The sequence below is a fragment of the Castor canadensis genome, chromosome 7 (genome assembly GCF_047511655.1).
Source record: "Castor canadensis chromosome 7, mCasCan1.hap1v2, whole genome shotgun sequence".
NCBI lineage: Eukaryota > Metazoa > Chordata > Mammalia > Rodentia > Castoridae > Castor > Castor canadensis.
This window is the reverse complement of record NC_133392.1, coordinates 154,389,392-154,416,731: the sequence shown is the minus strand read 5'-3', so window position 1 is coordinate 154,416,731 and position 27,340 is coordinate 154,389,392. Positions and strand designations below refer to the sequence as shown.

The 27,340-nt window shown below is 42.7% G+C and overlaps 1 protein-coding gene across 11 annotated transcripts in view; it reads left to right on the top strand.

Moving 5' to 3' along the window:
• The window catches only part of Vps13d (vacuolar protein sorting 13 homolog D), a 246,848-nt gene that overhangs the window by 4,325 nt on the left and 215,183 nt on the right, over positions 1-27,340 (top strand). For 10 of the 11 annotated variants that reach the window (XM_074081332.1, XM_074081327.1, XM_074081326.1 and 7 more), the window contains 15 exons: positions 4,374-4,451; positions 7,839-8,029; positions 8,126-8,206; positions 11,670-11,786; positions 14,047-14,151; positions 15,951-16,121; positions 16,483-16,583; positions 17,458-17,626; positions 19,427-19,528; positions 19,683-19,884; positions 20,740-20,919; positions 22,277-22,407; positions 23,597-23,672; positions 24,126-24,296; positions 25,400-25,530. In XM_074081332.1, the coding sequence (XP_073937433.1) occupies positions 4,374-4,451; positions 7,839-8,029; positions 8,126-8,206; positions 11,670-11,786; positions 14,047-14,151; positions 15,951-16,121; positions 16,483-16,583; positions 17,458-17,626; positions 19,427-19,528; positions 19,683-19,884; positions 20,740-20,919; positions 22,277-22,407; positions 23,597-23,672; positions 24,126-24,296; positions 25,400-25,530 (2,006 nt within the window). Of the gene's footprint in view, positions 1-4,373; positions 4,452-7,838; positions 8,030-8,125; positions 8,207-11,669; positions 11,787-14,046; positions 14,152-15,950; positions 16,122-16,482; positions 16,584-17,457; positions 17,627-19,426; positions 19,529-19,682; positions 19,885-20,739; positions 20,920-22,276; positions 22,408-23,596; positions 23,673-24,125; positions 24,297-25,399; positions 25,531-27,340 lie in introns of those variants that run through there. The other variant, XM_074081333.1, reaches the window with a different exon arrangement.

The window sequence follows — 27,340 nt, the reverse complement described above, 5'->3', positions numbered from 1 at the left end:
TGCTTTTCCTCCTGTCCTTAGAAGGAAGCTTAAGTGGAAAGTGAAAGTGGAGAGGATGTGTTCAAAGTGCAGTAGTTGTGTTAAGTTCATTTTCCCATACACACCATGAGGCTAAGATAGATGAGGTGCAGGTGACAGCCCTAGAAAGAGAACTACAATCCAAACCTTGTCAGTGCAGGAGCTGGTTTGCTCATTCAATCATTCAGCAAACATTTAATGAGCACATGCTGTGGGCAAGGCTCTGAGCCATGAACTGATACAAAAAGGGGAGGCAGGAAAAGATCATAGGAGCTTAGGCTTAGGCTCTCATCCTGGTCCCAGAACTTACAGCTATCTGTGGCCATGAGCAGGGTATAAAAGCCCCTTCACCCACCCTTCCTCTTGCACCTGAGGTCAGACAGATCAGGCAGGAACTCTAGCACAATCACTTCCCAGTTCTGATTTCTAAGCAAATTGCTTATCTTCTAAGCCTTGTTTTTCTTATCTCAAAACCTGGGAAACTTAATACAGGTTAAGTGTCCCTAATTTGAAATGTTCTGAACTCTGAAATGCTCTGAAGCCTGAAACATTTTTCGTGCTGATTTGATGCTCACAAATTTCTGGTTTCAGAGCATTTTAAATTTTTGGATTAAGGATGCTCAGATAGTAAAGTTTATGTAAATATTCCAAAATTTGAAGCACACTGAAATCTGAAACACTTCTGGTTCCAAGCATTTTGGATAATGCATATTCAACCTGTAATATTTCCTTGCATTGTTGTGAAACAATATTGCAGGGCTGGGGTTGTAGCTCAATTGTAAAGCACTTGCCTAGTGTGTATGAGCCTCTGGGTTTGATGCCCAGCATGCCAGAGAGCGAGAGCGAGAGCGAGAGAGAGAGAGAGAGAGAGAGAGAGAGAGAGAGAGAGAGAAGTAATGATAAAGTGGTTGGCACATAGCCTATACTTCTGCAGTCCCTGCCCTCAGAGAGCTGATAACCTTTTGGGAAGTCAGTCTCTCTCGAGCTGAAGGTGTGATGCATGGGCACCCCATGCCTTCCATTCTCTCTCAAGCCTCTGGAAACCTATTCTGAAGGTAACTTTTGAGTGGGCTTAAGATGACTTCACTGGTGGCGTGAGCTGGGTTGCCACTCTCCAGGTAGAAGGAGGGCTCTGAGCAGAGGCTGAAGCCTCTAGGGCATATTTGGAATGGTTTGGAGTGAAAGCAGAGGCTGCCAGTACCGTGGCAAGGAGTCTCTGGGCATGTCTGTCTATTGTAACCCAAAGCTTCAGCTTCCCCTCGCTTTCTTTCTGTGAGCTCTGAACCTGAGGCTGCTGTTTAAATAACCTGGGGCAGAGGAAAGAGAGCCCAGTAGTTGGTAGACACTGCTGAAAAATGGTCAACTTAGAACTGGGCGCTGGTGCCTCATACCTGTAATCCTAGTTATTCAGGAGGATCACAATTCAAAGGCAGCCCAGGCAAATAGTTCTGCAAGACCCTATCTTGAAAAACCCTTCACAAAAATAGGGCTGGTGGAGTGGCTCAAAGTGTAGGCCCTGAGTTCAAGTGCAAGTACTGCAAAAAAAAAAAAAAAAAAAAAAAAAAAGGTCAACTTCAAATCCACCCCACTTTTTTGGACTACAAATTGTCTGCTTGGAAATAAATGAACATTATAACTGATAAAGTGCCACCTAATTTGGATGCTTTGCTTCCTGGCCAATGGAGGGACCCTTCCTAGTAGGGCAAATCGTGGGTACTTATTTGAATGGGTGGGGGATTCTGAAGCTTGAACCATTCTGACAATCTTGAACCAGTGCCACAGCATTTTGCCCATTTCTTTTGCTCTTGGCTTGCTGTGGACTGATGTTTCTTCTCATTCTTCTCTGTTTCCTCTCTTTTCCAGATCTTCTTCTATGCTTTCTGACTTCAACTTCTTTAATTTTCATCATGTGAGTTGCCATAGCTCCTTCTACTTCCCTAGGAGCTAAGGGAGCTCAGGGTCCATCTGCTTTGTAGCAGGTGACAGATTGGCAAATTGAAAAATAGGATGGTTTCAAGTGTAAATAATGTTCTCAAAAGAAGAAATGGGGGCTTGGCATGGTGGCTCATGCCTGTAATCCTAGCTACTTGGTTGGTGGAAATCAGGAGGATTGTGGTTTCAAGGCCAACAAGACTCCATCTCAACCACTAAAAGTGCATCTGTCAACCCAGCTACTTGGGAAGCATAAATAGGAGGATCTCAGTCCAGGCCTGAGAGCCTGTTCCAAAAATACCTAAAGCCAAAAGAAAAAAAAGAGGGAGAAATGGGAATGGGATGTAGCTCAGGGGTAGAGTGCTCACTCAGCATGCACGAGACCCTGGGTTCCATCCCCAGCAAAATCAAAAGAAGAAACTATATACTTGCCCTCTCTTTGAGTCACTTTCATCAAAGAAAAGCTTCCGATTTTTCCCCTTATGGTTAGTCTTTCCCCATCTTAGGGTTGTGTTGTTGAGGTTATTACCTTTCTCTTTAGGTTAGTTTCCAGATATGTGGGGTCCCAGGTGTTTCCACAGAAATAGAACTAAAAAGACTGCATTGCATAGAATCTGTCAAATTACTAGATTTGAATCCTTCTTCAGGATTAGAAGACCCAGACAGTCATTTAAAGAGAAAAGTTATCAAGCTTCCTACATTGTGTCTTTGGAGTGAAAGTGCAATCTGCCTTTCTTCTGGGTCTTCCTACTAATGGTTGTTGTCTTGAAAATATGTATCCTTGGTCTTGAAAGTATGTATCTCCCCAGCAATTTGGGGCATGAGACCTTGTCCTTTTTCATGTTACTTGTTGCCAGCACAGTGTCCTGTACAGAGTAGGACTCAGTATGTATGTGCAAGTGAATGGCTTGCCTAGCTGGGAGAAAGTGTTAGTCAGCTTTCTGTTACCGTGATAAACTACCTAAGATTATCAGTTTAAAAAGAGGAAAGGTTTAATCTGGCTCATAGTTTAAGAGGTTTCAGTCTGTGGTTTCTTAGCCTTGTTGCTTCTGAGCCCGTGGCAAGGCAGTGCATAGTGGTGGGGGTGCCTGGTAGAGAGGCCTGCACACCTCATGGCAGCTGGGGAGTAGAGAAGGGAGGGGCCTGGTCTCAGTATCCCTTTTGAGGGCACGCCTCCCAGTGACCTAACTTCCTCCAAGTTGGCCCCACTACTTAAAGGTTCTGCCACTTCCCTGTAGCACCACGGGCTGGGGACTGAGCCTTTAACACATGGGCCTTTGGGGGACACTCAAGATCGAAACTGTAACAGAGTAGTGCTCTTTGGTCTGGACACTTCTGGGTTGAAGTTATCATAAAAAAGTATGTCTGGAAGGACGTGCAGTGGCGGTCCTGTTCCTTCCTTTGCTTTCTGCTAGTTATTCCATCCTCAGGTGGAGGTGCGGAAGAGAGTATTCGGGTGGAGGTGGTCTCTCCAGAAAAAAAATATAATTCCTTTCTTTTTTTGGGGGGTAGTACTGAGGATTGAACCTAGGGCTTCCCTCATGAAGCCCTCACCCACTGAGCTATACCCCTGTCCCTTTTGTTTGCTTCTGCGATAAGGTCTCATTAACTTTGCCTGGGCTGGTTTCGAATTTGTGATCCTCTTGCCTCTGCCTCCCAAGGAGCTGGGAGTACAGGCATGGGCCACCGTGCCTGACAAGAGTATAATTTGTTTTGGTGATCAGTTTTAATTTAAACCATGGGCTCTTGAACGTTTTGTTCACCATACTCATTTTGTATTGGGGAGGGAAGTGTTTGTTAAAAATGACAGATTGTAGTGTTTTAATCTCAGAGATTCTGACTTGCTGGATCTGGGGGTGGGGCCAGGAGCCTGGTTTTTTATCCTAATGAGTCAGCTGTTGATAATCCAGTAGGAAATGTTAGTTTAAGATGGGGTTTTCAAACTGGCTAGCAGGCCAAAGTCAACCTGCTGATGAAAGATGGCTTTTATATTATTACAGCCTGTTCAAAAAATAATCTGGACACAGGGTACATGCCTGTAGTCTCAGCTACTCAGAAGGCCGAGGCAGAAGGATTGCTTGATTGCAGGTGTTCATAGTTAGCCTAGGTAACATAGTGAGATCTGTATGTCAAAAAAAAAAAAAAAAAGAATAGGAAGAAATAAAAAGAGACTATGCAATAGATGTCAAATAAAGCCTTAAATATTTACAAAAAAAGTTAGATCCTTGCCTGAACTCTTCAAGGCTGCTAAGCTTCAGGTGTCATGTACATTTCAGAGGTGGTCAGGGAATTAGTACCGCAGGTGAGTGCTACAGTAGTAGCACTGCCTATGACCTTCAGTCCTGGTTAACCTTCAGTGCCCGCACACAGTAGGCACCTACTGTACTTGGTGGATGATTATTTCATGATATTTTTATTTTTAGGTGCTGTTGAATTAGAAAACCTTCCACTAAAGAAAGATGCCCTGAAAGAACTGGAATTACCGTTTGAAGTCAAAGCTGGTATGTGGAACTGAAGGAGGCAGAGAACGCTTGAGTCTCACATTGCTGGGGACGTGTAGACTGGAGTTTGTCTTTTTGACCAATAAGAGGAAGGATGAGAAGCATTAGAGTCTTACAGTGTGGTCTCTGGGCTGCTAGTGTTAGGATGACCTGGAGGTGGTGTGGGGGGAGGTCTGGTGGCCCCCAGACTGAAAAATCAGAATCTCAGAGGGAATCTGAATGTTTAATAAGCACCCAAGGTCATGTTTACTAAAGTGTGAGGACCTCTGTTCTAGATACAGGGGTTTGTTTTCCCAGAGAATTCATTTCTGATGTTACTGATAGTTTATTGCATATGAGGTAGGCTCTGGAGCAGTGTGCTTGGGCTTATATTCTGTTTCTGCTGTTTTCTGTCTGTGTGACCTTGGACAAGTTACTTAACTACTTTATGTGTTGTCATAAAAATCATTGTAAGAGCTGGGTGTGGTGGCTTGTGCCTGTAATCCCGCTACTTGGGAGTCTGAGGCAGAAGGATGGCAAGTCCCAGACCAGCCTGGCCAATATAATAAGACCCTGCCTCAAGAAAAATAATCTTAAAAGTGTTTTATTTTTTTGGGGGGGGTGGCAGTACTGGGGTTTGAACTCAGGGCCTCATGCTTGCTAGGCAGGTGCTCTACTGCTTGAGCCACTTCACCAGCCCTTTTTGGGTTGGGTGTTTTTGAGATAGGGTCTCTTGAACTCTTTGGCTGGGGTTGGTTTCAAACCATGATCCTCCTTATCTCTGCCTTCTTGAGAGCTTGTTTGGAGGTTCTAGCAGGGGAGCACAGCTACTCGTATACCCTTGACCGAAGAATGGTCCTCCTCTATTGGGGATGGTCATCCTCTTTGCACAGCTTTGGGAGGGATGCACATGGAGTGGTGAGGGAGAAAGGGGACACCCACCTACCCAGCCAGATCAGCTGAATCAACCTTGGTGATCAACGAGGTGACAGATGTCGCAGCCAGATCTCCCTCACATCTTTATCTCTGCCTCCTGAGTAGCTAAGATTACAGGCATGAGCCACCAGTGCCAAGTTCATTGTAAAAGTTTAAGATGAGATAATGGGGTTGGGGGTAGCTCAGTTGTATAGTGGTTGTGTAGCATGCATGAGGCCCTGGGCTCAATCCCTAGCACTGGAAAAGAGAGAGATGCATGTGCGCATGCGTACACCCACACACCCACACGCACACACCCCCCACCCACATGCATGCACACATGCACACGCACACCCACATGCACACCCACACCCATACCCGCATGCACTCACATGCACCCACACCCCCACATGCACACACTCACACACCCACAGACCCACAGAGAAAGAATGGTAGTAGAGTTATTGAGAGGAATACATAGATAATACATTAAAATTAGAACAGTGCTCGGCATTCTCAAAAGATGTCAGCAGTTATAGGAATTAATGCAGGTACTAGTCTGGGTAAGGATATAAGAATTGTCATGGAGTAAAAGTTGACACTAGTAAGTAAGCACTTGTAAAATTTGCCCCTAATCATCCTTCAGCAGTCTGTTGATGTCAGTCTTTCCTTCACTTTGGGTTTCATATGACAACAAAATGCAAGTATGGGGAGAGGAAAAACGTAAATACAAGTACAATGCAAATGGATTGCTGGGTGAAATAGAATGGAAATCTTGCTGAAGATTTAGGCTTTTCTGAAGTCAAGTCAGGGGACAGCTGACCTGCCAGAATCATAGGCAAAGACTGACTGGCAGATTAGGATCTGAAAGAAACTTCAAGACTGATGACACTAGACACTCCCAAAAGAGACTTACCTGAACATTGAAGGATTAAGAGAAGCTCTTTGGGAAGTCGATGGAATTTTCTATGAAGTTTTGTGCACTCTTTTTATGCTTTTTCCATTAGCAAAAGCTAACTACAGTATAGTAGATTGTATTTTGCTTTCTTAATACTATCCTCTCCCTAATTAATTTAGATTAGAACCACAACTACATGTTGCTAAAATTCTTTGTTGTGAAATTGGCATGTGATTTCAGTTATAGTATTACTAGATGTAAAAACTTATTTTCATTTTTGTAGATAAAATCCAATTTTTCTCATTATTTCTTGTAATTTTTTTCATGGTGCTAGGGATTGAACCCAAAGCAATCCCAATTACAATTTGGGGACTGGGAATATGCTCAGTGGTGAAGCCCTGAGTTTTATCCCCAGCACCACAGAGGGGGAAAAAAAGAATACCATTGTTAATGGTATACACTTACCGTAAGTGTAATAATAGATCAGCTCCGGTTAGAATCTAGTTGTAGTGGGTAGTGCTTACACTCTAACAACATGTAACGCTGTCAGAGTCAGAATGTTAATGAGGGTGTGCGGAGTTTTGGGAGAGCCACTAGAACAGTTGAGTTATTCTTTTTTTGTTCCTGTAGTGATGACTTTTTGGGGGGTAGGGACGAAACCCAAGACCTTGTATATCTTTGGCAACTGATGTACCACTGAGTCAATCCCCAGTCTTTGTTTTTTGAGGGTCTCACTATGTAGCTTAGGCTGACCATGAACTTGATGTGTAGCCCATGCTGGCCTTGAACTCATATTCCTCCTGCCTCCCCATTGTGAGTGCTGGGATTGTAGACCTACACCACCATGCCTAGCCCCTTGCCTTTTATATGTTGAATTTAAAGCAAGCTTGTATTCTAGGTGGCTTGGCTAAAATGGAAGAACTTGGGAGCTAAGTATTACAGTTCTACTAGGCTGTTCAGCTTTCTCATCAGCCCAGATTCTCATGGAAATCAGAATTCTTCATTGGAATGGTGCCAGTGCAGGGTTACCTACCTTAGTTTGTGATGGGTGTCTTCAAAGTTGGACATGTAGGTCTGGTAATTCCCAACAAATGCTGTCAACCAGCTGATTAATTAACAAGAGGTGAGTTTTATGTCAAAAAAAGTTTAGGTGTGGTCCTGTCAAAGAAGAGAATTTCTTGAGGAGAGAGGCTGGATTTGGTGTTTTAACCTCTCATTGAGGTTTTTCCAAGCTTAATTCATTATGCCTTGTTCTTACAGATCCCAGCATACTAACACTTGTTTCACATATGCAGGAACCTCCTCTGCCTGTTCTTCGGATAGGGTCTTACTACATATTCCAGTCTGGCCTAGAGCTAGCTGTGTAGCCCAGGCTAGCTTTGCACTTGAGATCTTCCTGTCTCAACCTTCTCATTGCTAGGATTATAAGTGTGTACCACAATGCCTCATTTGCTGTCTAGTTTCCTTTTTTTCAAATTAAAAAATAAATAATAAAAAGTAGTATATGCTCCTTAAAGGGAGCTAGAAAAATTCCAAGAAGTGGAAAGAACTTAAAAGTGTATAGGTGTTTAATGAGACTTTCTCTGTCTTCCCAGGCTTAATTGGGAAAGTGACCCTTCAGATCCCCTTTTACCGCCCACATGTGGACCCATGGGTGATCTCCATTTCCAGCCTCCACTTGATTGGAGCCCCTGAGAAAATACAGGACTTCAATGATGAAAAGGAGAAGCTGCTGGAAAGGGAGCGCAAGAAAGCACTGCTTCAAGCCCTGGAGGAGAAGTGGAAGGCAAGGCACAGGGCCTTTGGCTGGAGGTTGCGGGGGTGATGACATTCCTTAGTGGCAAAGCACTGGGTCTGCTGACACTGGCTCTTTCCCTTGCAGAATGAACGCCAGCAGAAAGGGGAATCCTATTGGTACTCTGTCACTGCCTCAGTTGTGACAAGAATTGTGGAGAATATTGAAGTGAGTCCTGTTGACTTTTATGAAGAACAACTAACACAAAAGAGATTTCTCCAGTTCAGATGTGTTTCATCTCATAGTTGCTTGTTTCCCTTGGGTTTAATTTACACAGGGTGTCAGTTTTGGAGGCTGTGTCAAAGGGAAAACCAGAAAAGCAAGTCCTGTGCCCTGGTGCAGACACAGGTTTTTCTGGCTTCTGGTGTGAGTAGGAGTTCTCATTTCATTTACATTTCATGTACCGCACTTTCTTTTTGAGTGTTGGACTCCCACTTGCTGAAAGACATATCTCCTCAGAAGCCAGCTTACCTAAGCCCTGATGACTGTGTGGCTTCAGGGCAAATCACTTAACCTCTCTGGTCTCAGTTTCTTCATCTGTAAAGTGACAAATTGGGGACCTGGTGTCTGCACATTACATAGTGAATTGTGAACCAACACTAAGGGATCTAACCTCTTGCTCGTGTATCTGGTGGCAGTTGATGAGTTGCATTGCTGGCGGTGTTGGTCACATTTTCTTTAGTTTTGCTTTGTCTTCAAAAAGTGGGTCAGGGGCACATTAATTTTCATGAATGTCATGAGAGTTAGCCCATACTTGTGACACCAGGGTTTTCTTGCAGTGCCAGGGTGATGCAGGCCAAATGTATTCAGGGTAAGTCTTGTTCCCGAGAGATACAGTCTGAGGTTGTTGTTCTCATAACTTCTATTACTTTGACAAAAAAATTGGTGCATTTGAGTTCTGTTTCAGGAAGGGCTTTTTTTCTTTTTAGCTGGCATTGATTTTTTATTTTAGGTTTAATAACAACTTTATCAATGTGTAGTTCATATGTCAGAAAGTTCACCCTTTGAAAGTTACAAGTAGTGTTTCTCAGTATATTTATGAGGCAGTGCATTGAAAACAACTGTGTAATTCTGAAACATTTTCTCCCAAAAGAAACATCATTTCCAGTGGGTAGTCACTGCCAGCTTTCTTTCCAGGTCTTGACAACCTCTAATCTTTGGACATTTCATATCAGTGGAGTCATATGATATGTGGCCTGGCCAGTTTGATTTTAGCACAATGCTTTCAAAGTTCTTTCATGTATCCGTACTCCATTCCTTTTTATGACTAGGTAACGTATCTGATTGTATGTATTGCCAAAAATAAACAGATCTGGACATTAGTTAAAGCAGTGGATCATTTATTCAGTAACTACTGATAGTAGGAGCAGGAGGTGAACTGCATTCTGATTTGTACAGAGATAGTGGAGGATTTTCAGGAGAGTGTGAGGTCGTCAGAAGGAAAGTGAGCGGTATTCTAGTGAGAAATTAGAAAGTGTTAGTCAGTGTGAGTGTGATTAGGCTTAGCTGTGTCTGCTGGCTGGCTGTGATCTGTCCTCCCACCAGATTGCAAGGCAGACAGACGCCTTGCCTTTCCTGATGATTACATGTGGTAGGAATTATTGCTCTCAGGTCCTTGAGAAAGATATTCCTGAGTTATAGGAAATATGTCTGTATGTATATAGATAGATAGATGCATCTATATATATATGTATCTCTCTCTCTATATATATATATGAGGGAGGCTTATCTATAAAAGGAGGGATTCACAGTTGTAAGCCTTTCTTAATAAATGCTCTTAAGAAAGTGAGGTCAGGGGCCTATGTCAGGTGTCAGCTAGAACAAACAGTAAATTCTTCTGTCAGTCCTAAGTTTTCCTAGGCAGGGGCCCGAGTTGTTCAGTGATGTGCCTTTAGGCTGCTAGAGGCCATGTAAAAGTTTTGCCAGGTCTCATGAGTGGAGTGTCTGTGTGGAGACTTTCTGCAGTTCTCAGCATACCTCATTTTGTTTTCCCATTATCAGTTGATGGACATTTGGTTTATTTCTGCTTTTTGACTGTTACGAGTAATATTACTGTAAACATTTGTGCATTGTATTTTGTATGAACATGTTTTCAAGTTTCTTGAGTATGTATCTAGGAGAATTGCCAAATTACTTGGTAACTCTGTTTACTTTTGGAAGAGCTACCAGACTTTTCTGTGAAGAGGCTGCACTATTTTGTTAGTTACTTTTGTTGTTGCTGTGACCAGATAGCTGACAGAAATAACTTAAATAAGGGAGGACATGTTTTTCCTCCCAGTTTCAGGGGGTTGAGTTTATCATGGCTGGCTCTGGTTTCTGGGTCCATGGTGAGCATCATGGCACTGGGAACATGTGGTAGAGGCTGCTTACCTCATGGTGGACAGGAAGCAAAGAGCAAAAACAGAAAGGGGCCAGGGCAGGATACAGCCACCAAGGACACACCTTCAGTGACCTACTTCCTCCAACTAGGACCTATCGCCTACCCCTCACCTCCTCCCAGTAAGCCATCAATCAAGGGATTCATAATAGGTCTGAGCCCTCATGATCTGATTATCTCTGGAAACACCATCACAGACACACATTTACTAGCCTCTTAGGTGTTTCTCAACTCAATCAAACTGTCCCAATTCTATTACAATGCAATGAGCCTTTTAGTTTCTCCACATCTTCATCAGTACTGTTACTTTCTGCCTTTCAATTATAGCCAGACAAGTGGGATGAAGTGATAACTTGCTGTTTTGATTTGCATTTCCATGTTTGTTTTCCATATGTGTACCTTTTTTAAGCAGTTCTGGGATTGAACTCAGGAGCTTTCTCTTGCTAAGCATGTACCTCTGAGCTGCATTCCCACCTCAGCCCACCCTGGTTATTATTTTTGTTATTATTTTATTATACGAAGTTTATGTCCCTTGCTGGTATTCCTGGGCCTAGATGAAGGGACATAGAGACAAGATTAATGTATCACTAGAGCAGCAGGACCAATTACCTGGACACAATGGTATTGCTCTGTTTAAATGTTTAAGTTATCGTCTGAAATGATTTCATGAAAGTATTGGAGCTCTTTCTTTCTTTCTTCCTTCCTTCCCCCTTCCTCCCTCCCTCCCTCCCTCTCTGCCTTCCTTCCTTCCTTCCATCCTTCCTTCCTTCCCTCCCTCGCTTGCTCTCTCTCTCGCTTTCTTTTCTTTCCCTCCCTCCCTCCCTCCCTCCCCTCCTTCCCTTCGTTCTTTCCTTCTCCCTCCCTCCTTCCCTTCCCCTTCTTTCTTTTCTCTTTCTTTCTTCCCCTTCCTCCTTTCTTCCCTCACTCCCTTTCTTCTTCCCTCCCTCCCTCCCTCCCTTCCTTCTTTCCTTTCTTTTGCAGGGTCTTTCTGTGTTAACCCAGGCTGTCCTTGAATTTGAGCTCTTTCTGCCTTGGCTCCTGAGTGTGTAGCTTTCTTCTTGAGACTGTCATGGCTGTGTAGCTTGTGATGATACCCCTCTTAGGAACTTTCAGAATAGTGGTGTGTGTGTATGGTTTGTATAAAAGGTCTGCTTTGGTTTATTCTAGAGGTTGAAGGGCAGTTTGACTCCTCCTGTAGCATTCCACCTGCAGTGGCTGTCTAAATGTGTTTTTCCTTCTTTCTCCCCTTTGTAGTTAAAAATTCAAGATGTCCACTTACGCTTTGAAGATGGTGTTACCAGTCCTTCCCATCCTTTTGCATTTGGTGTCTGCATTAAGAATGTATCCATGCAAAATGCCGTGAATGAGCCTGTGAGTATGAAATCTGACTGCAAACCAGGAAGAAAGCAGTATTCTGGGGAATTTGGGACTCAGCCTTTCCTATTCAGTGTGAAGTAAAGGAGATTGCATTCTTTCACCTCCAGGGTGAGTGTGCCTGTCTCTTGTCTGTTAGGCAACAAAAACGAATTTGCTGAGAAAGGGAAACAGTTAATGTTCTCCAACCTTTGGCTATATCCCTTTCATTTTAAACACAAAGAAACTGAGCTGCAGAAAGGATTTCATCCTTGATTTTCTTCATATATGTCACTTCTTGGGGAAACTTATTCTCTTTCATAGTTTCAGCTGCCACCTGGAAATGTTTCCCCACGATTTCCTTATCTTGAATTCTACTCTCTACTTCTCCTGTGACACACGTATTTCATGATTTTTAAACTAATTGTGTGAGGCTTCTGTGGCGTTTTAGTCTTGTCTGACAAAACTGTTTCTCTGCATTCTTTGCCCCCCACTTTTTTTTTTTTTGAGATAGTGTCTTCTAGTCCAGGCTGGCTTCAAATTCTCCATCCTTCTGCCTCAGCCTCTGAGTGCCGGTGTGCACTACCACAATCACTTGTCTTATAGTTCAACTTCGGATACTAACAAGAGCTAATGTAGGCCCAGTCCTTTTTGCTTTAGTTATTTTTCATGCTTGCTGCCTGGGCTGGCCTGGCCTCAGACTGTGATCCTAGTACCTCTGCCTCCTGTGTAGCTGGGATTGTAAATATGAATTACCATGCTGGCTTGTTTGTTGAGATGAGGGTCTTGCTAACTTTTTCCCCAGGCTAGTCTTGGGGCTGCAGTCCTCCCAGATATATACCTCCTGAATAGTTGGGATTACAGATGTGAGCCACCATGCCTGGCCTTACAACAGTCTTAAATGTGGTTCTTCCTCTTCATCTTTATGGGACTACCATCCTTTAAGGTCCTGTCAACCTTTTCTTGGGATGGTGAAATATCTGGTTCTGTGACCTTCAGGTTCTTTTGGTTCATTCTGTACTAGTGCTTCCTGATCTTTTCCATGTCATGGCACGCATAGAGAAAGATGGGACTTGTTCAGTACAGGGGCAAAGATGGCTGCAGCTGCGTAGGACCAGAGTGGCTGGACTCAGCACGGTATGCAGACGGTTTCCAAGATGCAGTTTGCTCCAATAAACTTGCTCATTGTATGAATATACTCGGGGCTTGTTTGTCCTGGCACACCTGGTAGAAGCTCTGCCTTCCTCTGCCACTCAGGTTTGTGTCTAAACCCATGCCTGGTCTTGGTGCTTGCCCTCATTAAAACCTGCAGTGCCCCATGGAATTTAGTGTCAAGTCCAAAGTCCTTAGTTTGGCATCAACTTCTTTCATAGTGTATTTGTTCCAGCATTTGCTGGAACACATTGTCACAAGCTGGGCAGCTTAGAACTACACAGATTTACTCTCTAGTTGTGGAGACCAGAAGTCTGAAGTCCAGGAGCCAGAAGGATGGTCCTGCAGAGGCCCAAGGGAGACGCTGTCCCATGCCTCTATCCTTATTTTTGGTATCTCAGCTTGTAGATGCCTCACTCTGACCTCTGCCTCCATCTTCATGTGACTTTGTATCTGTTTCTCTTCTTATAAGGATCCCATTCATTAGATTAGGTCCTATACACACCCAGCATAACCTCATTTTGACTTGATTATATGTGTAAAGACACAAATAGGAACACAGAGCTTCTGGGTAGGGGAGAAACTTGTCCAATCCACTATCCCCAGAACATTCCAAGCTACTTTTTTCTCATTACTTCCTCACTCCAATTGTGCAGTCATGCACATGTATCAGTACTGCCTCTACTCACTGGGCCCTGTAGATGGGAGACCTTTCTAGTTGACCCAAGCCCTTCCTCTTATGCAGCCATGTATGTGAAGCTTACATGTGTTTTGATACTTGCGCAGTGATGTTTTTGGTTTCTCATAGCATCTCATATATTCTTACTTTACATCTTCTGTGTAACTAAAGTTATTTGTTTTCATGTTTGTATCTCTCGCTGGTTAGATTTTAAACTCTGGGAGAGCAAAACCATGTTCAATTCGGTCACATGTGCCCAGCACCTTGTAAAGTACCTGGCACACGATGTCTCACACGTTTTGTTGAGCAAATGAATATACTCATGACTAAAGAGTAATAAATATACTCATGACTAAAGAGTAATAAATATATTCATGACTAAAGAGTAATAAATATACTCATGACTAAAGAGAGTCATCCTATTTTCTCCCTGTCTTTTTACCTCAGGTACAGAAATTGATGCGGAAAAAACGATTAGATGTGGCAGAGTTTAGCATCTATTGGGATGTTGATTGCACTTTGTTGGGAGATTTGCCTCAGGTGGAGTTACAGGTATGGTTCTGGTGTGGTTGTGGCAGAGGGCTTTGCAGGACAGCACTGAAGGAAAGTGGTGCAGAATCACCACCTTGTAGATCGCTGTCTCCTGCATGTGAGATCCATCCCTGACCCTCTGTTCTTCTGTCAGCAGCTGGTCTCAAGTGTGTTTGCCTCAGGTGCTTGCTATGTCTGGAACTTTGACCAGCATTGTGTATGTTTTAACCTTCCATCAGAGCACTGGTTTCTTTGTTTTCTTTCCACTGACAGTTATGTTTTCAAGGTGTGTTTGTATTGCTAGCTCATTGCTTCTCAACACTGCTTACTATTCTGCTCTCTGCTGGTAATGTAGTATTGGTTCCATTCTACTGACCACCATGCATGGGATTCAGATTTCAAATGGACAGTCACAGAGCTGAATGTTAAAGAGGACCTCTCTTACTGTGCTTTGTGGTGAAATGTCACCTTTCCTGGCGTTCCTTTAAGAGATTTTTAGAAAGTTATAAATCATCAGATATAATGTGTTTCTATTTGTAAGGGATAAAAATGCTTAATTTAATCTTTTTGTTAGGAGTTGTAGGTGGTTTAAGTGAAATGGAGAAAAGTGACTAGTTTATTCCTCCACCCAAGGTTATCATTGGCTTGCAGGCTATTGTACACAATGCATTTGGTTTTGCTAATTTGATTAAGTGAATATTGTATCCATATGGTAGAACATTATGTAGTTGTTAAAAATAAAGATAAAGATCTTTATGATGAATACATGATCGTTCCTAAGAAAGAGTATCAGAGTTTAAAAAAAAACTAAGAACAGCTTTTTTAGTGTTTATGTTCTTATTTTTATTTTTTGAGTATTTTTTTGGCTGTACTGAGGTTTGAATTTAGGACTTCATGTTTCCTAGGCAGGTGCTCTACCACTTGAGCTATTTCACCAGCCCTTTTTTTTTTTTAACCATTTGTGTAAGAGAACAGAACATTATAGATTTTCCTGAATATACAGAATGCCTCCAGTGGAAGATGTAAGCAGTGATAGGCAGCACTGATTGCCTCTGGTGGGTGAGAGTAGGGAAAAGACAGTTCACCTTTTCTCTTGTCTTCTCTTCTCTCTTTTCTTTTCTCTCTTTTCTCTTCTTTTCTTGTACTGGGTTTGAATTCAACCTTTCCTTGCTAAGCAAGCATTCTTTAACACTTGAGCCACACCACAGCCCCTTTTGCTTCAGTTTATTTTCCAGGTAAGTTCTCACTTTTTCTTGGGGCCAGTCTTGGACTGCGATCTTACCTTTACCTCTTGCATAGTGGGATTATAGATGTGCACTGTCACCCTTGGCCCTCACATTTTCAATTTTAAACTGTGCAAATGTGTTACCTATGAAGAAATATGAATAACACTTAAAAAATACTAGAGAGAGCTGAGCGCTGGGGGCTCATGCCTGTAATCCTAGCTACTTAGGAGGTAGAGATCAGGAGGATCCCGGTTTGAAGCCAGCCTGGGCACACAGTTTGCAAGACCCTGTTTTGAAAATACCCAACACAAAAAAGGGCTGGCAAAGTGCCTCAAGTGGTAGAGTGCCTGCCTAGCAAATGTGAGGCCCTGAGTTCAAAACTCCAGCACCTCACACGTACGTACACAAAGCATACTAGAGAGCTTTAGGATGTGATTTTATGCTATTTTTTGGGTTCTGACATAACGTACTGAGATCAGGTGACATTTGTTGCTATGACACAAGTGACTGTTCGTTATACAATCCCAACACTGGAAAAGCTGGTGAGCAGAAGGAAGGCCGGCTTGGTCAGCACAGATGCTCTCGTACATGCAGGAAGCCATGGCCAGGAGCACGGACAGTCGCAGTCACCACTACATCCTGGAGCCTGTGTGTGCCTCTGCTCTCTTGAAGAGAAACTGTTCCAAGGAGCCCCTGAGGTCCCGGCACAGTCCCCGAATTGAATGTGACATTCAGCTGGAGACCATTCCCTTGACGCTGTCTCAGGTACACCCTTTCCTCCCAGGCTCAGACTCACTGCCAGACTACTGGTGGGGGTGAAGGATGGTGTTAATGGACAGTCTTGATACTTAACAGTGTCCTCAGTGAGACCATTTCCCTCACGATCAAAGTTGCGTTAGGTGTAAAATCCACTTTCTGTTATGAAGTGACATTGGTTTCATCTCTTTGACGTGATGTTTTTGAGCTCTGAGCAAAGAGTACAGAGAGGCAGTGAGTGCAAACATGGAGCTTTGGATCACGGGTCAGCAGGTTCACTCACGTGAAGTATTCTTGTTAGATGTAGGTCCAAACTGAGTAGAAGAACCAAATACATGCTAACCTAGTATCTCTTAATCTGTCTGAAAAGCTGCAATACCGGCAAGTCATGGAATTCCTCAAGGAGCTGGAGCGAAAGGAGAGGCAGATGAAGTTCCGAAAGTGGAAACCGAAGGTGGCAGTATCCAAGAAGTAAGGGCTGGTGTACACAATGTGTGAATTGTGTTTCATGCGTGTTCTTTTCCAGGAAGGGTCCCTCATGGCCCTTTGCGTGTGCCTGCAGATAGAAATACAGTCGATTTAACTTGGGTACAGTTGGTTAAACTTTAAACCTTGTGAGGTTGTTAACCATGGAGAAGTAGAAATAGTATTGAGGATGGAAGGGCCATTGAGCATCTGTTCTAATTGTTGATACAAATATTGTATATTTATTCAGGGAAGGTTTGCTCTTAGGGCAAGTGTAATGAAATTCAGGTCATCCTCAGCCTCCTTCAGCAGTAGACTTCTGTTGCTCTGGTGGGGTTGGTGTACAGTAAACACTCTGCAGTATTCTTTGAACCTACTTTTCTATATTTTTTCTCCCAGGCTGTTTGTTCAACATTTATGCATATCATAGTGTACTTTCTAATTTTCAGAGCAAAAATAAATCCTCTGTCCATGTTATAGTGATAAACTTGACCAGTCTGACATACTAAAACTTTCTTAAGACCCTGTGTATTCCCATGTATCTTCCTAGAAATTCAGTTTAATATCTTTATTAGTGGAATTGTCTTAGGATACCATCTGCCTTACAGTCAGCACTTGAGTCCTCCTCAGTGGAGGGGCTGACACCACAGGTCATGTTGCTGTTGATATGCAGCAACCTAGTGGGGGGCTGGTTTTGGGTTTCTTTGGCCACAGGTACTTTTCCCACATATTTTTAAAAATGAGCTTGAGACATAAAGCTGTGACTGATGAGAGAAAAAAGAGTCTCTGAAGAGGAATAATGGTATGTGGATTGTACTGCATCGACAGCACTGTAGTGCCTCATGCTGTGAGAAGTGACACATGGCATGGACTCTTGCAGCTGCCGAGAGTGGTGGTATTTTGCTTTGGATGCTAACTTATATGAAATCAGAGAGCAGAGGAAGCACTGTACCTGGGACTTCTTGTTGCACCGTGCCCGTGACGCTGTCTTTTACACCGACAAATATTTCAGCAAGTTAAAAGCAGGTGTGCTATCTGCAGATGACAAGGTGAGTGGACTGCTGGCTTTCGTACTTTCTTTCAGTATTCTCTCAAGGGCTGAAAAATACGTAATCTGTGAAAATGAGGTCCAAGGGACCATTTTGCAGGGTTGAGTTGATTTTAGTAATCTTCCCACTCTGCTGAGGCCATTAGCCTCACCCTGGCCAGAAGCATTCTCTCCCTGTGCTGCCTGAGGAGAGCCAGGTCATAGGAAGGAGGAAGGTAAGGCTCTGGTCCTGCCAGGTCTTTTTGCCACACCCGCTCCATATCTTTATGCAGGGCTCAGAGTGACTGGTATTGTTTTTTTTTTTAAACTTCTTTTTTTGTTTTCTTTATTCATATGTGCATACATTGTTTGGGCCATTTCACCCCCCTGCCCCCCATCCCCTCCCTCTCCCGAGACTGGTATTATTCAAGTCCTGATCCTAGTCCTAATTCTTATCCTCTGAAGTCTGTAACTAATCCCTGTGGACTCTGGCCTTCATTTCCCATAATCCCCAGTTACCTTGGGTTTTTTAGTGTTAGATGTGAAGCAGAAGGGGGTGCCATAGATGGCGAAGGCAACAAGCCCACATTTGAATTACCTGTAGGCTGAGACCCTAGAACCACACCTACCAGAGTCCTGTGAAGGGACCCACCCCTCCCCTGGTCTGTCTGCCTGTCATCTCCCAGGGGAATGAAGGGGGAATACTTTGTTCCTTGATATGTTTTGCTTTTGTAAGCATCAGTTTTCAAAATAGCAATTTAGAACATGTCCAGTATTTCGGTTCAGGCAATATCTCTTCACTATTTGTTTAGCAGACTCTTCCAAGCAGAAAGGAATAGTCCCTTCCTGTCAGCACCCAGTGTGGTAGCCAGTGTACTGCTCCCCCACCCCGTTCTCATCTGTTCTGCCAGCACCCTGAGGCCTGGCCCCTTACTTATTGATGCTCTCTTCATCAGTGACACACATGGCACTGACATAGGAACCTGTGGGAAGGATGGCATAAGCTGGGTTTGGTTGGTTTTCTTGATGGTACAGGCTAAGACATGGAGGGAAAAAAAAATCTAAATTACTACCAAGGTGGCAAAGCAAACACACAGAATCTCCTTTTTCTCAATTTTAGGGTTTAAGAAACAGTTTAAGATAGGTAATTCTACTTATTTTTTAACTTGGCAAGTAGCTAGTTACCATTGCTCTGTCTTAACTGACTTGAGACAAGTTAAAACAGCCATGTCTTTGCTAAGACATCATATGAAACATGAGCACACTTACTGTGTAAGCTGAGTCCTCAGTGTCCCCCTGTGAAGGTGGGAAGAGTGACAGTCCTGTTGTGTGCAGTGGGAACATGTGCACTGCAATGACCCATTGAAAGTGTGTCACTGGTCCTTGTGTGCTTTCTCTAGCCATCACTCATGGAAACTGTGAATTTGTCACTGATATTTTGAGACCAAATATAATCTGCTGGAGTTTAGGAAAACTTTTTTTTTTTTTAATACATTTTCACTAGTTGTACAGGGTGTTTTATTGTGACATTTCCATATATTCTTAAAATATACATTGATTAGATTTATTATCTCTGTCATTTGCCCTCATCCTCCTCTCCTGTTTCTTAAAACAGTTTCAACTGGTTTCATTGTTCTACTTTCATACAAATGGGAAGAAGTCCTGTTTAAATCAGAAATAGCAATTATGGTACTAGCTGTTTGTCTTGTTCTTGGCCTTCAGTGAATTATCAGGGCCAGTTGTTCCTTGATAGTTTGTGAGGGTGTCCAGTTTCTCCACAGCTACAGTGTGTGGTATTTTTGTTTTGCTTTCACCTGAGTAGGAGGAAATGTGTCGGATTGAGGAGGAGCAGAGCTTCGAGGAACTGAAGATTCTGCGTGAACTGGTTCATGATCGATTTTATAAGCAAGAAGAACTAGCAGAGGTAAGGAACCCTCAGATTTGTTCTATCCTAGTGCACTCTGAATGCTTCCGTGTTGATGTGCTTGTGCTTCTGTGGGGGACAAATGGCAGCCAGTGGCACCTCCCCCAGCTCGCTTCTATCCCTGGTTGGTTACATCTCTCCTTTGCCGTTGCAGAGTCTACGAGAGCCTCAGCTGGACTCCCCAGGACCCTGTCCTGGGGACCTGGATGCTGGTGGAGGCAGTGGGATGCTGCAGTACCTGCAGTCCTGGTTTCCTGGATGGGGTGGCTGGTATGGGCAGCAGAGCCCTGAGGGGAAAGCGATGGAAGGACTGTCAGCTGAGCCGCATGAGCAGTGGACTCCCGAAGAGATCCTGGGTACGATGGGAGCTGGCCTGTGCTTGCCTACTTGGCCATGAGGAGGGAACATTTAGTTCCTAAAGTGGAATAGCCCATAGTCATTTTCACGTTTAAATGAAGGAGACATTTGGAAAACAGTTTGTTTCATGTTCCTAGAGGCAGAGAGAAGAAATGATTTGGGAGAGATCCATGTACAACTCCATGACTGACTATGAATACTGGCACAGTTTTAGATATGTCTGAGTGGCAATTATTGCCAGACAACTAAATAACTAAATTTGTTCACAAATCTTAAACTCCAGAGCTTGATACCAGTCCAGAGGGGCTCTTTAGACCTGTGCTGCCTGATGTGATCCTTAGCACAAATGGCGGTTTTTTTTTTTTTTTTGGATGGTACTGGGGTTTGAACTTTAGGCCTCATGCTTGCTAGACAGATACTTTACCACTTGAGTCCTCCATCAGCCTCACAAATGGCTATTTAAATTAATTAAAATTAAATAAAAGTAAAAATTGTTTTTTTAATTGTACTAGCCAAATCAGCCATGTGTCATGTATGCAGAGTAGTCCCATGTGGGTTAGTGGCCACTGTCCTGGATGACCCAAACATAGACCATCTCACCACATCAAATAGTGATGTCTCACATTGTGTTTTCTTGTGAGTTGTTCACTCTCTGGTTTGATAATAAGTTGACAAGAGTTCTTATAACACTTAGGGTCATTTTATATTAGCAAATAAGGTAGTCACTTGTCAACTTCCAAGCTCTTCCTGAGAAGAGAAGTGGTTGTGTGGCATCACCTGCTGGCAAGCATGCCTGATTGTGCTTGCTTTGCTCCCATGCCTTCTCTCAAAGCCTGGTTTCCCTTGCCACATAGGCACCGAGGAGTTTTTTGACCCTACTACCAGTGCCTCCTGTATGAACACCTACACCAAGCGAGATCATGTCTTTGCCAAGCTGAATTTGCAGTTGCAGCGGGGAACAGTGACTCTGCTACACAAGGAGCAAGGAGCGCCCCATGTGGAGGAAAGTGCGTTCATGCAGCTCGAGTTTTCAGGTACTGCCCAAAAGAACTAGCTGCTGCTGTTTCCCTTTTAGTCGCCAGCATACAGTTGATTTTCATTTAGAAAGTTGCCCAAACATTGATGAACCACTGGTCCTAGGGAATGCTCAGGGATAGGTTCCTGTGAGACCCTGGCCATAACACTTATCCACTCATCAGTACGTTGAACTCATGGCCTGCAGCACTGTAACTTGTGCTGCACAAAGTTTATCTAATGTTTGTATTTTCTCTGTAAATTGCCTCACAATCTTCTCATACTTAGGACCACTAGATGGCACTTGAGCACATACTTGACCTACTTAGTTATTATTTATTAGTTTAGTGGTGCTAGAGAGGGAACCAGGGCCTAGTGCATGTCAGGCAAGTGCTTTAACAGTGAGCTACACCTCCAGCCTCAATGGGCTATTTTTTAAAATTCTTCTTTTGTGGTACTGGGGCATGAACTTGGCCTACACCTCGAGCCACTCCAGCAGCCCTTTTTTTTTTGTGTTGGGTATTTTTGAGATAAGGTCTCATGAACTATTTGCCTGGGCTGGCTTCAAACCACGTTCCTCCTGATCTCTGCCTCCTGAGTAGCTACGATTTTAGGTGTGAGCCACCGGCACCTGTCTCCCACTGGGCTATTTTAAATATCAAAATCACAAACAAAAGCAGAGGAGAATAGGAAAACCAGGGTTCTAAACAGACCAGGAAAAGGACGCTTATTACAGTTTGACAGCTAGTACATGGAGGCAGGGCACTGTCTCCATGTGAGCTCACTTGGGAATAAGCACATTGGGTCTCAGTATTTTTGCTGCTCTGTGTCTGAATGACCAAAGAAGTGCCGTGAGTACTGATTTTGGGGTTCCATATACATTTCAGCAATAGGTGCACCTTCAGAATCTAAATGGTGAGGATTAACTGTATTTGGTTGCTCTTTGTGACTTCGGATTAATCATGTGTAAGTAAATACTCAGATGTCGATTTGTATGTCTCAGTTATTTTTCAGTTCATGAACAGGAACTTATCTGAGATGCCTCAGTGGTTTAAGAAGAGTTTAAAAAAAACAAAAAAAGCCCATTTGCTTGACTTCATAATCTTGAGACAGAGCTATTTAAACTTAGTGTGAACCAGTGGATCTTAAACTTAATTGTAGCCTGTTTAAAAATCTTTCTGTTGGGAAACTTCTAATAGTGCTTATATATTTATGTAGACAGACAGATACATAGGTAAGGTTTTTTTTTTTTTTTCTCTAATTTCTTAGAAAAGTAGTTTATAGTATCTAATAGTGCTCTGTAAAATATAGTACCTAACGTTTTTAGAAATACAGTAGATATCATGACATATCACTGCTTACATTTATCTATTGTAGATGTAAAACTTCTAGCAGAATCTCTTCCTCGAAGAAATTCCTCCTTGCTTTTGGTCCGGTTAGGCGGACTGTTTCTTCGAGACCTGGTGACGGAAGGAACTATGTTTCCTCTTCTGGTCTTCCCTAATCCGGTATGTATCGCAGCCTGGCTCACACATCTGTGTGTTACAGAATTGCATCTGTTTTAGGGAAACAATAAGTAATAGTAACCCGATTCATTCTGTCATTTGATCATTTTGAGACAGATAGATTTCTCTCTTTCTTTTTTTTTTTTTTTTTGCGGTACTGGGGCTTGAACCCAGGGCCTACACCTTGAGCCACTCCACCAGCCCCTTTCTGTGAAGGGCTTTTCGAGATAGGGTCTCTTGTGAACTATTTGCCCGGGCTGGCTTTGAACCACGATCCTCGTGATCTCTGCTTCCATAGTAGCTAGGATTACAGGTGTAAGCCACCAGTGTCTGGATTCAGGTAGGTTTCTTGAGTTTGTTAGAGAAAAAATGTTGGTGAGACTTATGGCTATGCCTTCTTCCCTTCCTTTGTTGTAGCCATCATGGAATAGTTTGATCTGTTTTGGAAGAAAATGCTATGAGAACTATTTTCTGTACTTCAAGGTCAATGTTTGAATTTCTTCTGTATCTGATAGTCATTTTCATGCATTCTGACCTGCAGTCATTAATATGAGTAATTGAATTCCTTGTTTTGTTTTCTGGTGGTACTGGGAGTTAACTCAGGGCCTCATGCTTGCCAGTCAGGTGCTCTACCATTTGAGTCTCTCCCCCATTGTTATTGATATAAGATCTCATCTTTTTAGAGTTCCAAAAGGGAACCATCTCAAATTTTCTATATATGTTCAATGTTTATATATGAAATGTTTATAAGGTCTTTGATCTTATTAATTTGGCAAAGGTGTGGTCCAAATAGTTGATTTCCATTTCCCCTGTCTGTAATTCTGTTTGGGAGACTGGGGCGTGGTTTGGGAGAGGGTGGGAGGGGATTGCATCATTTGAAAAGTTACACATGTTTAGGATCCATTTAATAAGTCATTAGATGTGCTAAATGCACATCTGTCTCTGCAGAGGGAAGGACTTTGTCTTACTAGGTCTGGAAAAAGGCACAAAACTAAACAAGTCTGTAAGTACTCACTAATCCAGAGTGAATTCAATTTTGATTCATTTCCATTAAGAGGGAGTGATGCTGAAGGGTGAAGTGTGTGTGTGTGTGTGTGTGTGTGTGTGTGTGTGTGTGTGTGTGGTGTGTGTGAGTGGCACAGTGTTTCCTCTCAATCTCCTACTGACTCATTTTTCTATGTGTGTTTAATAGCAAAAAGAAGTTGGCAGAGTTTCACAGTCTTTTGGTCTCCAAACCACATGTGCAGACAGAAGTGATCAATGCCCTGGTAATTTGTCGTATGTTCGTAAAACGAATCCTTACAAACTCCATTTTTTCAATCAGTAGTCCTTGTAGTAGTAGAAGAGGGAGTGCTTTCTGTATTGTGCTCGGTGGTTTGCTGTGTGGATCTGTGTTTGTCCTGGAGGCAGCCTGGCACTCTCTCTGTGTGATTGGGTGGGACTGGTCATTAGCCTGGGGTTCACTGGGGCAGTCAGGCAGGGCCTCGGGGGCACTGATTTCCATAATGGGAAGGAATAAAGCAGCCCAGCCCTTGTGATTCCTGTTGAAAATTAAAAAGACAGCCTTTATTAGACTCTGTCTCTAAAATTTGCATCATTGTGGGATGATTGGAAAATAATTTAGAAAATGTCTTTTTTCCCCAGAATTTTCACAAGTCTGTTAAGAGTAAGGGGATTGTTTTTGCTGTGTTTCATTCTCTTTCTTCTGCTCTTTCCTTTAGCTGCAGACCCAGACGACCCAGTTTTTGAGATGCTATATGAGAGAAATCCAGTACACAGTCATTTTGCGAGGCGGCTAAATGTCAGCACGAGGCCGTTGAACATCATTTATAACCCCCAGGCTATTAAAAAAGTAGCAGACTTTTTCTACAAGGGAAAGGTTCATACCTCAGGTTAACTTTTTTGTTTGTTTGATATTATGTTGCTTTAAAAAAATCTTTCTTATCATTTCTGGTGCTCTGAATAAAGCTATTATATATTTAAATGACCTGATATTGGTAGAAGAGACTGCAGAATAAGTGGACGGGGTTGTCCTGAGATATTGAATCAGGGACTGTGTCCCTAGAGTCTCTTCTCCCAGAGACATTAGCAGCTGTGTGTATTTTTGTTTCTCTTTAGCATGCGTTTTTTGTTTTGTTTTGTTTTTTTCTTACTTTTCATTCCATTAGGGTGGTGGTTTTGAGACAAGTGAACTGAGGAGGAATGTTCAAGAATTTCCTTCTAGTTGGTGGAGTGGCTCAAGTGCAGAGTGCCTGCTTAGCAAGCATGTGTGAGGCCCTGAGTTCAAACCCCAGTATCGCGCCCCCCCCAAAAAAAGAATTTTATTCTAGGTTACAGGATCAGTGGTTTCTTTTACTTGCTGGTGCAGCATTTTAAAACTGCAAAGTTCTAAATGTCATTTCTTTATGCTTCCCTTTGTTTCCAAGGAAAGATGTGAGACAATAAGTACAGAAAAAGCACTTTTATTGACAGGGAGATTGATAAAATAATAGCATTTTCCCAAATGTATTGTTTCATCCTTTATAACAATGAAGCTCTTCTAGTTTTTTGCCCGGTGTTTGAGACCTTTCATGTAAACAGTTGCCATAAATGTCAAGGCTTCTTTCCTTAGTTCAAATAGAGAAGGCATTTCCTTCTAAATTCTGTTCTTTTGTAGGAAGAAAAACATTTTTCTTTTCATTCCATTTTTGTAATGTCCTTTTTTGTGAGGTTTTAAAATACAGTAGTTTGGAATCTTTCAGAAAATGTTTTAAGACATTCTAGTAGCTTAGGTACCTTTTCTCATGTTCCTCTTTTGCCTCCATGGCTGGTTTTTCTACTATCTGCCTCATTCCCGTCATGCTGTGTATGCCAGGTCATGTCAGAGTAAGGAGCTGCTTTTGTTGCTGTTTTTTTTTAGCTTTGGTGCAAGTCGTTCATGAGAACAGGTATTGCAGCATTTTATTTCCCTAGCCATTGGAAATTTCTGAGTATCTTGTGTATTTCCAATCTGCAGGTTTTGGCTATCAGTCTGAACTTGAGGTGAGAGTAGCTGAAGCAGCTCGAAGACAGTACAACAAGCTGAAGATGCAGACCAAGGCAGAAATCCGACAGACTCTTGATCGTTTGCTAGTGGGGGATTTCATTGTAAGTGACCTCACAGGATGTGCTTCAGGGATCGGGGAAGGGCGGCATTTTTTTTTTTTTTTTTTTTATTCATATGTGCATACAATGCTTGGGTCATTTCTCCCCCCTGCCCCCACCCCCTTCCTTACCCCCCACTCCACCCCCTCCCTCTCCCCCCCACCCCCACAATACCCAGCAGAAACTATTTTGCCCTTATCTCTAATTTTGCTGAAGTGAGAGTATTAGCAATAATAGGAAGGAACAAGGGTTTTTGCTAGTTGAGATAAGGATAGCTATACAGGGAGTTGACTCACATTGATTTCCTGTGCGTGGGTGTTACCTTCTAGGTTAATTCTTTTTGATCTAATCTTTTCTCTAGTTCCTGGTCCCCTTCTCCTATTGGCCTCAGTTGCTTTTAAGGTATCTGCTTTAGTTTCTCTGCGTTAAGGGCAACAAATGCTAGCTAGTTTTTTAGGTGTCTTACCTATCCTCACCCCTCCCTTGTGTGTTCTCGCTTTTATCATGTGCTCAAAGTCCAATCCCCTTGTTGTGTTTGCCCTTGATCTAACGTCCACATATGAGGGAGAACATACGATTTTTGGTGTTTTGGGCCAGGCTAACCTCACTCAGAATGATGTTCTCCAATTCCATCCGTTTACCAGCGAATGATAACATTTCATTCTTCTTCATGGCTGCATAAAATTCCATTGTGTATAGATACCACATTTTCTTAATCCATTCGTCAGTGCTGGGGCATCTTGGCTGTTTCCATAACTTGGCTATTGTGAATAGTGCCGCAATAAACATGGATGTGCAGGTGCCTCTGGAGTAACAGTCTTTTGGGTATATCCCCAAGAGTGGTATTGCTGGATCAAATGGTAGATCGATGTTCAGCTTTTTAAGTAGCCTCCAAATTTTTTTCCAGAGTGGTTGTATTAGTCTACATTCCCACCAACAGTGTAAGAGGGTTCCTTTTTCCCCGCATCCTCGCCAACACCTGTTGTTGGATACCACATTTTCTTAATCCATTCGTCAGTGGTGGGGCATCTTGGCTGTTTCCATAACTTGGCTATTGTGAATAGTGCCGCAACAAACATGGGTGTGCAGGTGCCTCTGGAGTAACCTATGTCACAGTCTTTTGGGTATATCCCCAAGAGTGGTATTGCTGGATCAAATGGTAGATCAATGTTTAGCTTTTTAAGTAGCCTCCAAATTTTTTTTCCAGAGTGGTTGTACTAGTTTACATTCTCACCAGCAGTGTAAGAGGGTTCCTTTTTCCCCCCGCATCCCCTCCAACACCTGTTGTTAGTGGTTTTGCTAATGATGGCTTTTCTAACAGGGGTGAGGTGGAATTTTAGTGTGGTTTTAATTTGCATTTCCTTTATTGCTAGAGATGGTGAGCATTTTTTCATGTGTTTTTGGCCATTTGAATTTCTTCTTTTGAGAAAGTTCTATTTAGTTCACTTGCCCATTTCTTTATTGGTTCATTAGTTTTGGGAGAATTTAGTTTTTTAAGTTCCCTATATATTCTGGTTATCAGTCCTTTGTTTGATGCATAGCTGGCAAATATTTTCTCCCACTCTGTGGGTGGTCTCTTCAGTTTAGAGACCATTTCTTTTTAGTTTTATGAGGTCCCATTTATCTATGCTATCTCTTAGTTGCTGTGCTGCTGGGGTTTCAGTTGAGAAAGTTCTCACCTATACCTACTAACTCCAGAGTATTTCCTACTCTTTCCTGTATCAACTTTAGAGTTTGTGGTCTGATATTAAGATCCTTGATCCATTTTGAGTTAATGTTGGTATAGGGTGATATACATGGATCTAGTTTCAGT